This window comes from Myotis davidii, unplaced genomic scaffold (genome assembly GCF_000327345.1).
Source record: "Myotis davidii unplaced genomic scaffold, ASM32734v1 scaffold112, whole genome shotgun sequence".
NCBI classification, from domain to species: Eukaryota; Metazoa; Chordata; class Mammalia; order Chiroptera; family Vespertilionidae; genus Myotis; species Myotis davidii.
In genome coordinates, this window is record NW_006284838.1 from 389,152 (window position 1) to 402,003 (window position 12,852).

The window sequence follows — 12,852 nt, forward strand, 5'->3', positions numbered from 1 at the left end:
AAACAGCGATGAGAGAAACACATTGAGTGGATGCTTCCTGCCAGAGCTCTAATCAGGGCCTAGGGCCAGGAGGAGCCTGCAACCAGGGTACATGCCCTTGCCTCTTTGGTCTGCAGGCTCACACTGTATCCACTGAGCCAAACTGGCTAGGGCTCTTTCTTATACTCATTCAGAAGCGTACCATTTGTAAACTCTCAGATAAAAGGGTCATTGGAATACTCACAAAAGATTGCCCCCCTCATCTGACACTTCCATTATAGAGAAAGGGAAAATAGCAATATTAAAATATTTCCTCTAATTAATTCCCTTTTCATGTGCATGAATTTCATGCATCGGGCCACTAGTGCTTAAATAACAAGCCAGATATGATGAATAGAGAAATAAACTGACATATTCTACATATAAAATTAAGATGTATAGAGGACAGAACAGTTTGCCCGAGTAGGGAGAACTCTCTTTTAAGATCCTCAAATGGAGAAGATAGAGGTGAAGGATAGTGTGGGCAGGGTGGAACCTGAGCGACCATTCAGATCTGGAGCCCTCTCTGGGTGGCTACCTAGCCAGCTGGGCTACTCTACTCCTAGCGACACCATCACAGGGGTGGGTTCTCTGTAGCAGAGAGCAGGAGCACTGCAGGGCCCCCTCTTCAGGGACTCCCTGCATGGGCAGAGGGAGCCCTAACAGCAGTGAGCTCTTGATCACCAAAATGAACTCAGAACACCACCACAGGACATGCTCACTGAGCGAGCACCGTGGTGGTCCCTCCTCTCCCCCCACCTGGCTTTGAACCTGTCATATCCGGCCAGAGGCTGGAGTGGCAATTAGAAAGATAAAACCAGACTGAGCTGTCCTTCCTCCATCCTGGCCCACGGTTTTGTACAGGGACCCACTCACAGTCTATCAGGGGCACCTCAAATTCCAATGCAGCGGAGAATCTGGAAGGTCACTCAGAAAAACAATGATGCTCGCCTGGCTGGGTGACGCAGTGGTTGAGCTTTGACCCATGTACCAGACGGTCATTGTTTGATTCCAGGTCAGGGCACATGCCTGGGTTTCAGGCTCAATCCCCAGTAGGGGGTGTGCAGGAGGCAGCCGATCTGATGGATGATTCCCTGTCATCATTGGTGTTTCTATCTCTCCCTCTCTCTCCCTTCCGCTCTGAGATCAATAAAATATATTTAAAAAAACACACACACACACACACACACACACACACACACACACACACAACAAAAAAACAAAACAAACACAAAACAATGATGCTCAAAGGAAGGGGCCAATGTGAGGAATCATAATTAAGTATCACTCCATGAGAAAGAATTGCTGTCAGCTGTAACACTGTCTCTTCATTTTTCATTTTTTTAAATATATTTTATTGAATTTTTACAGAGAAGAAGGGAGAGAGATAGTTAGAAACATCGATGGGAGAGATTGATCAGCTGCCTCCTGCACACCCCCCAGTAGGGATGTGCTCGCAACCAAGGGACATGCCCCCGACCAGAATTGACCCTGGGACCCCTCAGTCCGCAGGCCGACGCTCTAGCCACCGAGCCAAACCGGTTTGGCCATTTTTCATTTTTTTAAAATATATTTTATTGATTTTATTACAGAGAGGGATAGAGAGTTAGAAACATCGATCAGCTGCCTCCTGCATGCCCCCTACTGGGGATGTGCCCTCAACCCAGGTACATGCCTTTGACCAGAGTCAAACCCAGAACCTTTCAGTCTGCAGGCCGAAGCTCTATCCACTGAGCCAAACCGGTTTCGGCTAAATGGTTTTTTTTTTTTTTATTGTAAATACTTCACAGGAACATATGAGGATTATCTGTATATGCTTAAACAGTGCCTGGCACACAGTAAGCATTGCAAAGTTTGTTAAAATTGTCCTTATTTTAATAATTATTAAAGTAACTAAAATGTATTGTAGAAAATACAGAAATACATTGATGAGGAAATTATGTGTACTGCATTTTGCACTTTGCCTTCAAGTTATGTTTTGAAACCACATGTATTAAGTGTAAATATATAGTTTACAAGTTTGAGGACCATATACTCCTGCTTCACAGTTTTATCATTGTAGCTATTCACAGCTCTGTCTTTCACTCTCTGTCCTGGTTAGATGACAAGTTATATGGTCACTCCATTTACACCACATACATGGATTTGAAATCTGCATTTTATTAAATATTACACAGGACTATTTTTCAATACATTAGGTGTTATAAAATATGTGAAACAACTTCTCTATAGTTTATTGTTGAACCATAACTAATCAATCAAATCGTAATCTTTTTGAAAATAAGGAAAAATATATGGAAATCACATTACCAAGAATAAAATATATTATAAGTTTCTTATGGTGTTTATCAATAGAATGGAAAGTCCAAAGATAGCACTAGATATATATGATTATGGAGTATATGATTAAGTTTTCTTTTTATATCAATGAAGGACGTTCAGATTATTCAATAAATTCTGCTGAGAGAAACAGAGACCAAGTTACGTGTACCAGAGGAGAGGGGTGGGGGAGGGGTGGGAAAGATGAAGGGGAATATAGCCAGTGATATTGTGATCAATGTGCACGGTGGCAGGTAATTACTAGAACTGATAGGATGAATGCAATGTAAGGTATAAGTGTTGAATCATTATATTCTATACCTGAAATTAATATAACTAATGTAATATTGTATACCAATCATACTTAAATTAAAATTAAAAAATAACTATTTAAAAAAACATTGTTTCTATTTTAAAGTACACACTCGTATAAATTTCAGATAGATAGTGAGTATGTATAACCATGCATGCATGTGTGATAAATAATAAATTATGTACATAATGAAATTTTAAAAGCTATGCTAGTAAAATATGTATTTTATTTTATAAAATAACTGATAGATTGATTACATAAAATACAAAACTTCTGTAGGTTTCAAAAAACACCATGAAAAATAAATCAAAGATCAATCTGGAAAAATCACAACATATATGATAGTGAACAATTTGTTATCCTCAAAATAACAAACTACTTTAAAGAAGACAAAAAAATTATATGACGAGCAAAAAAAATAATAATTTTTAAAAATCACAAAAGTAGAAATGAAACTGATTGATATAAAAGTAAAAATATTTAATTTTGTTGGTAATCAAAAAAATTATATTTAAAATCTTGGTAAGATAAATTTCCCAATATAATTTTGCCTATAAAAGTAGCAACTAAATAATACCATTCGGTTCTCATACTGTGCTCATGGAAATGTTAATTGACATAACTTTTCTTGAGGAAAAGTAATTTGAATGTATTAAAAGTCAAGAAATTATCCTTAAGAAATAATCCATACCTCAATGTAGAGAATTATGCATAATGTCTGTCAATCTCTGTAATCATGAAAAATTGAAAACACACTAAACAGTCCAACCTAAAATTACTTCTATTACATGCTTATAATATTACACTTTTTAAAGTAATAGTTTAGCAGAACATAAAATTACATATTTTTATGGTAAAAGGGTCACACTATCTAAACAGAAAAAGTAGATTGCAAAATATGTACAGAATGATCCCGGTTTTGTAAAGAAAATGAGTATATTATGTAACAAGATGTTAGCATTTGATTCTTCCTACTTCAGATTTGATTAAGGTGTCAATAAGATGGGTAATAGATAATGAAGTGAGAGACAAATCACTACGTGAAGGGTTTATAAAGAAAATCAAATAATCTAGAACTATCCCCATAGCACTGGCTCTCCATCGCTGACTGTGAAAATAGAGGAGGGGCAGGAGAGAGATGAGACACGAAGCCATGTTGGTCCTGAGAACCTGATGACAGACACATCTGAATGGCCTGCTCTCCAGGGGACAGCAGGTGTGTCAGTAGGAGGAACACTGGCTGGGAGCTGTCTTGTGACAAATCCAAGAAGTCCCTGAGCAGGCAGGTGGAGAGTCCATCACCGTCCCAGGTGGAGTGGACTCCTGGCAAGACAGAGCTAAGTGAGGAGGAGCACCAGTTAGCAAGCGGAGGAGACAGCAGAGCAGGGGCTGTGAGGCAAGGAGAGCTGTGCTTCCCTCTGGCCGCATGAGCCCTGCTTTCAGTGCAGTGGCTGATGCTGAAGACATATATTCCACATCAAGTGTCCAACAGTTGGAGTGCGATGCACTAAAACGGCTAAGGTGGTCATCTCTGAATGGTGTGATCATGAAGAAAGTTTTCTTCCTTGTAAAGGTAGTTATCTTCCTAGTGTTATAGAAATGGTATGTATTTGCCTGATTTATTGGTCAATGTTAGATGCTTTGTACAACTGTACAGGGTGGTCTTGAAGATAGCAGCAGTCAAATATATGAAAACACCATAGACCTGATAAAAATGATGAGGTTCATAGAGGCGAGGTCAAAATCTGATGTCTATTACTCCTCTTTCAAGGCCAGAAAAGAGTTACAGATTTTACATATTAATCCGTTCTGCCAACAATGCTTTCAGGTTACTGGAGGACGGAGTAGTGTAGGAGACAAGTAATCTGAGCATATTCCAGTCTGGAAGACACCTCCTCTCATCAGTATAGGTTAATGGACCAAGAACAAGCAATGATCAGTCTCTATTTTCTGTCCTTGGGAATATTTTGTTTCACCATCTTATTTATTAATGAAAATTTCCTTCCCAGGACGATGTCACATACCACCATAGAGTCCTTTACAGTCTAGTATGAATGAACCGTGTAAAGTTGGGCAGTGCAGCATGTGCAACAGGACTCAACCACAGCACCCCCTGTGAAGAGCTCGCCGCAATGCATACACCTAGATAAGTCTTTCCTGAGCAACCCAGTTCTCTCCCTCCACTTTATGTGATTTTGTATTGGCCCCGTTTTTATATTTCCCTAAGCTGTCTTATCTTGTATGTGTTCTTATTTGTACTTGTTTACACATCTTTTCTTGCCTCTATGCAACTGGAAAATTTGAGGCCAGGTAATATGACATGTTTTTTAATCCCTGGAAGCAACTGTCTCAAGGCCGTGTCCACTGTGGAGTTAAAAAGGCAACAATAACAGTTCAAATAAAAACCAACAATAATAATGACAGATAACATTTATTGAGCTCTCACTACGTTCCAAGTACAAACTGCACTGAATGGATTATTTTATTTAACCCTAATAATAACTGTATGCATTAGAGACTATATAATCTTATTTTATAAAGAAGAAAACCAGAACCCATTAAGGTTAAGTAATGTCCTATCAAATTATTAATATGATTTTGAATTTAAAAATTTCCATCTCTTGGACATATTACACCCTTTGGAGCCTATAATTCCATTTAAGTAAATGCAGTTTACTAAACTATGAGCTTATTGATTATAGGAGCCTTAATTATTGTTTGAATCTACAAAGTGGTATACTCTATATGTACTTAATTGGAGAATAATGTGTGGATGAATAAAAGAAGGCTAGGTTATTTCAGCTGTGCAGCTGACCCCACTTCTGAATGGCTTGCAGGGGGAGCCTGCTCCAAACCACATTGCTTGAAGCAAATGGTCACAGGATTAGAACCAAGACCCTTTAACCCCCAATTAAGAACGCCTTTCCTTACACCCCTCCATCTAACTGTTCACACAAAGGACACTCTGCTGTATGTTACATGAAACTGGGAAAGGCAAGAGTGCAGAGCATTGGTCTCTTCAGGAAACTCCCACTAATACTCTTCACAGAAACCTTTTGCATCTGCTTAGCCACCTCTGCCCAGTACCCGGGCCCCACATTGATTCTTCGAGGGTGCTCTCAAGTTTCCTTCTGCCTCAATCTGACACACATGACAAAGGAGCCCCGCTCTGCCCTGGGCTGAATGGATTGGGCACTGGGAAAGTGATGATTCAGCAGGCTTCCTGGTACCAGAAGGAGACCCACTGTGCTCAGACCTGATGAGTCAGTTGTCCCTACAAGCCATCTGGCAGTGGCTGTGCTGGCTGGTCCACTGCCTGGAGCTACAACCACATGCCATGGCAAACTGAATGTCTGGATCCACAAAGTGACTATTCCTGGGAAGGTGGGGCCCACAAACCCAGTGTAGAGTGATGGAACGTCTAGACCCAGGTCATCTTTGTTGTTGCTTTCCGCTGATCCAAGTACATAGCAGGCTCCTATCATCTTACAGGCACTCTCAGAGCAGAGCCTGCTTTCTAAGATCCAAAGAAACCGAAGTAAATGTAAGACAGTCCTGTTAAAGGAACCAGAGTCACTCATGCTGAGTCCCACATCAGCGACCAAAACTCACTTAAATGTCCATGTTCAGCAATCCCAGGAAAGAAAGGCCTAGGTCAACCCATTCGTGCTCGCCTGCTCAGAACAAGTAACCCCACGGGCCTCTAAGACTTCCCTTTGCTCCATAAAGGAAAGTCACCCTGTTTCAACCAATCAGCAAACACTGGGCATAACTTCCTTTCTCCTGCTCACGTTGGTCTATAAAAATCTCTCACCTTGTACAGCTCTCCGGAGCGCTTTCTCTCTGCCAGATGGGATGCTGCCTGGTTCCTGAATTGCTGAATGAAAGTCGACTAGATCCGAAGATTGTGGACACTTTCCTTTTGACAGTTTATATAGACTAGAGTCAGAAGTTACCCTCCATCCTCCCACAGTGAAGACTAGATGACTCTGAGAGCTAAGCTGTAAGCCCCATGTCAGGACTAGGGCATGCAGACTTGTCACCTACTGCCCACTGAAACAGGAATTTTTTGGGGTGAAAAAGACAGGTTTAGACATTTTAGACATTTTAGACATTTTAGAAATTAAAGGGACCATGGAGGAAGCACAGGGCTGCAGAGCAGCAGAAGGTACATTTCCATAGAATGGGGGAGCTGAAAAGCTGCAACAGGTATATTTCCATAGAATGAGGGAGCTGGGAACACAAAAGGTCGATATTTACAAAATAAAGAGAAGGAAGCCCTTCATCCAGAAGGAGAAGAAGAAAGAAAACAATAAGGAAGGAGGGGGCGGAGGTTCAACCTTTGAGCCCAGAAGTTACCATAGAACCAGTCCAAGGGAACAGTGACCAATCAGAGGGGATCTCAAGGCACCAAGATCTGAAGCCATGGATTTATAAGCCATGGAAACAGGGACTCGGTGGGTCTCTTTCTCGCTCCCCATATGGGAGTCTGTACTTGTTCTTCAATAAATCTTTATTTTTGCTATACCACTTCCTGTCTATGGATTTTACTCTGATGGACAAAGAATCAGGGAACACCGCATGTTCCAGTCCCAAAATCCCATATCACCACCATGGGGATCAGGGTGCTGGGTGCTGATGTGGGGAGCAGGCACCATGAGGTCTGATATCTTCTTATTCAGCACGTTTCTTGGATTCTGCTCTGCATCCATGCTCTGGAGCAGCTCTCGCTTTGGCCAGTGATGGAATCAGGATCATGATAACTGGGGTTGGCATGGTGCTCCTAAGAGGGGAGACCTGGAAAATATCTGCCTGAATCCTTGGCCAGCTCATGGTCCTAGAGTTCCATCTAGCTTTGCTCTGAGGCTAGGGAGGGAACCTGGCCTAGGTGGGTGTGTGCAGTAAGGATGAGGAAATAGCACAGGAGTCCACAGGTTGATCCTGTGGCAGGGAAAGGAGACTGGTTCTGAAGTCATGGCATTAGAAATTGCCAAGAAGATCATGAGGCTGCCGGGAGGCTGACCTCTGCTCTCCAGGGCAGGCCTGGCTGCAGCAGGAGGCAGGGTGCAGAAATGTGCCTTCAGCAATATCTACCCTGGCTGCTGCGGCTTCCTCCTCTGAAGACCACACGCTCGTGGTCCCGGCCATAGTTTGCTCCTCTCACTGCCTTGCTCCGGAGCCCTGCCCGCTATCCACCTGTGATCGCAATGCAAGCTGAATGCTATGAGGGCTCCATTAACGTGGCAGCTATATGCCTTAGATATTTTTTAAAAAACTAAGATCAAAGCACTTTGTAAGTTTGATTCTCGTGTGTACATGTTTTCCTGAGTGGAATTAACTACAGATTCTTGGGGGGATGAAAGGAGCAGAGAGATAGGTTTTTGACATAGCAGGGCTGAGGACGCAGCCTGGGGCCACACTGAAGACACTGGTCAGAGCTGCCACTGGGCCTCTCCGTGCAAGGCCTGGCTCTGTCGCCCCAAATGCATATAATTAGAAGTTTTAGTATTAGTTTTATATTAATTGGCACAGATTCACATTTCAGATCAACTCTGCATTGCCTGGGGGAGAATCAAACACACACCCACACTTCCAATCCTCTGTTAATTGGGATTTCCCTAAACACAGCACACAGTCAGCAGTGGGGAAGAAGCAAGAGAGAGAGAAAGGGTGTCGGGTGTCAGAGAGAGGGTGTTGAGGGAAGCTGGTTTCCTGCGCCCAGTCATTCCAAAGATATCACGAGCAGCAAATTAAACGATCCTTCAGCAAGAATTTTGACAGGAAAATTTCATTAGGGATTTAAATCTCTATGGAAGCTCAAGTTGCTGCATTAAGATATGAAAATTGTGCAAATATTGTTCCTTAGACTGATGTTTGCTGCAGGTCATTGAGTCTCAGTCAATGAAATTTAGAGTGATAAATGCCATATTGAAAATAACTAGAGGAAGGAGGGGGCAAAGGAAGGAAGAAAAGAGGCCTGGTTGGGAGCTCAGGCCCTCAAGTTATTTGGATTAGAAGGTAGACTCCAGCATTAACCAGCTGTGTAACCTTGGGCAAGTCTGTTTAACATCTCTTAGGCCTAATTTCCTCATTTATAAAATGTGAACTATTGCCAGAAACTCTCTGCTAGACCATGATTATGAGGGTTTTAATGAGATAATCTAGGTAAAGTTCTCTAGCACAGTGCCTGGCACTTGTAAATCCTAAACATACTAGTCCTATATAATAAAGATGTAATATGCAAATGGTTGTCACACTGTGAAGCATAATGACTGATCACGTAACCACCAGATGATGGATCAGCAGGAGGTTGGGGCAGCTGAGCTACAAGCTGGCAGTGGAGAGCTGCAGGAGGGGGGCATGGCAGCAAGCTATTAGAGGGGGCGGGGGAGCTACAGGAGGGCAGGGCAGCGGGCGGAGAGCTACTGGAGGGCAGCAGCAAGCTACTGGCGAGCTACTGGGGCATGGATTTGTGCGCACTGCTACTAGTATGATTATAATACAGAAAATGGGCTAATGTTTATCTGGCACTGACTTCTTCTCAGTCTCAGTGATATCAACCTACTAGTACTATTTTTACTATTTTTAATGTCTATTTATTGATTTTAGAGAGAAGGAGCGAGAGAGCAACACTCTTTGGTGTTCCCCTTATTTAGGCATTCATTGGCTGATTCTTGTATGTGTCCCTGACCAGGGATTGAATCAAAACCTTGGCAAATCAGGATGGCACTAGGACTAACTGAGCTACTTGGTCCAGCCAGGGGGGTCTTGGAGCCTGAATCCTGTTTGCACACCTTTGTACTAACAGGATCTGACTGATTAGATGGCTGTTGGTGGATGTTTAGAAAATATTTGTGAAATGAATTAATAATTGCATAAATAAATGGATGATGCATGAATGAATGGAAGGTATAATGTTTTTCTCAATTAAACTGCGCCTCAAGGATTCATCCACAGGTTTCCCAATGTTTGTTTGTTTACATTTTGTTTCAAGGCATTCTCACAGCTTTATTCCCATAATCATGTGCCATTTTATAGAAAACAGGAAAAAAGAGAAAAAAATTCCATATACTTACATAGTCCAAACATTTAAAGTCCCCCTTTTGCATTTTAGGGTCTGTGTGTTTTTATCATTTTACCAAAGGATGTTCCTGCTGCAATCTTATATGAAAATAATTTCCATCTTGCTGTTTCACTTAGTAAGATTATTTCATACAGCTATTATTTTAATGATAATTTAATAGAGCATGATAGATGTGCCATATTATGTTTTACTTAAATATACTCTTGCTGATTTTTAGACCGTGCCCATTGTTTCACTATTATGAATATTGTTGCACTACTTATTTTCATGTATATATGACATAGGTTTACATGGTTACTGTCTGATCTTGGATCACTTTTCTTTGAGGAGCATACAGTCTTTATAAGGGACCTCACCTTCAACCTCTGAAGTGATGCACTATGATATTCAATTGGATGGCAAGAGTTTAATTATTGTTTAAAAGGGATTATGTTCACCATGTGATACTATATTCAAACCCTTTTCCAGAACACTGTCCTTGATAGAGATTCCACAGCTATATATGAAAAGAAAAAGAAAAGGAAGAAGAGGAAGGGAGAAGGAAGAAAGGGAGAGATGAGGGAGAGAAGGAAGGTAGAGGGGAAAGTGAATAATGAAGAAAGAGAAGGAAGTAAAGGGAAAACAGAAGGGAAGGAAAAACAAGGGAAGAGAAAGAAGAAAGGGAAGAAAGCATAACAAAGAAGGGAACTAGGTCAGAGAGAATGTCAAAGAAAAGAAAGAAAAAGATAAAGAAAGAATCAGCAAGCTCATTCTTCTGTGTAAACTTGCTAATAATTCCAAATACATGTCTCTATCCACAACCATACTTTCCAGGCATCAGCTTAGCATGTGACCAAATCACAGGGGAAAAAGATACAACATACTCTGGTATCTGCCCCTGTCTGGGCAATTCCTGGACAGCAGGGCCTCGCATTTCACAGAGCAGAGAATCCATGGCTGGCTTTGTTGCTAGGTTTTAGGCGACCTTCTTCCCTCGCCCCCCCCCCCCCCCCCCCCCCCCCCTGGAGACCAAATGGCTGATTGACAAGTGAGTGACTCGTAAGTAACCTGTCAGGAAGGGAGCGAGAACCCACAGCCAGAACTAAAACCCCCCCCCCCCGCCCCACACACACACACGCACACACCTTTCTCAAGGAGAGCTAAATTTGTGAAGAAGAGTAGTAGACACTGTATAGTGACTTACCTTACCAAGGTAAAACACAGTCAAATTAAATTAAAGAAAAATTTCTCCTTTAAAAATTTTTACATTTTCTTGATGAAACACAGCTAGAAATTCAGGGGCAAAATGAAAATATGCATTTTGAAAAGATGTTAAAAGATGGTTAGCCACATTCATTGTGCAGCAACATGCATACTAGCAGATAGGCGACCTCTGTCTGTTGTCAATACGCAATGCTTTGCTCAATTTATGTTATGCATGATTGGTAATTAGAAAACCGTAACATTGCCTTTACGATTGGAAATGCCTGTCATTATCTTCACTGAACTAAACTGCTGATTGAATAAAAGTTATCTTGCCTTAGAAGTGACTCAGTTATAGCAGTCATTGCAACATCAGAAGATTATTTACACATAGAGTAAAAATCCCACATTTGACTAGAATTGGGCATAATGGTACAGAACATTACTTTTAACTTCATGTAGGAAAATAAACCAATGGCTCGCAATATTTCTACTTTTAACTTCACATAGAAAAAGAAACTCATGACTAGAAATATTTCTTAATGGGAAATTGTCTTCATTCATGAAAAAATATTAGTAGTAATCACTGATATGCAAATAGTGTTGCTAAAATGGGGTTTCTCTGTTTGAAAACTTGTTATATAATTTGATATGCATATTTCCATATTTCAATAAGTCAGATAAAAGGTTAATAGATTTAATATTATCACAAATTACTAGCCAGAGGTCGGTACTTTAGCTTCTACAAATTCTTTTGGATAAATAATAAGTACTTTTCTTTTCCTATATCCTTGCTTTCCTAATGGGGTGGAAGTGGATGGCAGAAACTGAAAGCCAAGGCGGCCAGCTTCCATGAAGTCCCCAGGGGCGGTTAGTTGGCAGTGGAGTTGAATGTGAAGACCAGGCCCCATCCAGAAGACCCGGACCTAGACCTGGTTAGTTCTGAGCGAGCTTTGAACATTAACCCTGTCATCAGCACCCACCCTGGCAGCTTGCAGAGTCACACGAGTGCAACGCAGCCTCCAGCTGAGTTAGCAGCCATTGCTCAGAGTCCGGGCTGCCTAAATATTGTGTGAGAGAAGAAAAATGCTTGACCTACTTGGATCCGATAAGATGGAGTCAGTTTTCGGCAGAAATTGATCACAACGGACTCCTTGGTAGCCTTCTTTGCACCTGAGAAAAGGGGATAAATAATAAGCATATGCATGTGGCTGTGAACGTTTCAAAATTTCAACAAGCACCATAGCCACTAATTACATAAAATAGATAAAAGTGAGAATAGAACATTCATGCTTTGCATAATTCGATTTAGTATGTCTGTAACATCAACAGGCAGATTTTAGTCTATTTCTGTGCAAAACCAAACAAAAATTCCCAGCACTTCTTTGCTTCCATAATTTTACATAAAATACCTACTGCACAAATTGAACACTTTTTAAGATGACCCTCGTAGCAATCTCAGCAGTGGTAGCCCTCATGTCAGAGTTCTGGACGCAGGCATGCTTTTCTCTATGCAACACACTGTCTCTAAGAGACTGCGGTGCCCGTTCAGAAGCATTGCTTTCCAAGTGTCATTTTTCTAATAAAAAACATTTTCTCATGTAATTTTCAATATTATCAATAGATTTTGGCGACTGTTTATTTTTCTTGTGTTTTATTAGTTAGTTCCTTTGCGAATTTTTAACTTTTTTTTTTTTTAAGTTAGCTATGTTTCAAGTCCCTGGGGCCTGATTGGCCAGCGTAACTTCTTTCACATCTGCCAAGATCTCTGTGTGCAAGGTCTCTGTGAATTTTCCGTAAATGCCCACTTTTCTCTCCTCATTTTCTCTTTTGAGTTCAGCAAACATGTGCAAAGTGCCTGCTTTCTGCCAAGCGTTGCACAAGGCACCTTTCCTGAGGTGGGCGGGATTTGGAGGGGAGGAAATTGCCTCCCAGC

The 12,852-nt window shown here is 41.3% G+C and overlaps 1 protein-coding gene across 1 annotated transcript in view; it reads right to left on the reverse strand.

Annotated features, from left to right (window-relative positions):
• NRG3 (neuregulin 3) overlaps positions 1-12,852 on the reverse strand; it is a 1,107,294-nt gene that overhangs the window by 246,070 nt on the left and 848,372 nt on the right. The window contains exon 3 of the mRNA XM_006755074.2: positions 12,016-12,089. Within this exon, the coding sequence (XP_006755137.2) occupies positions 12,016-12,089 (74 nt within the window). The remainder of the gene's footprint in view (positions 1-12,015; positions 12,090-12,852) is intronic.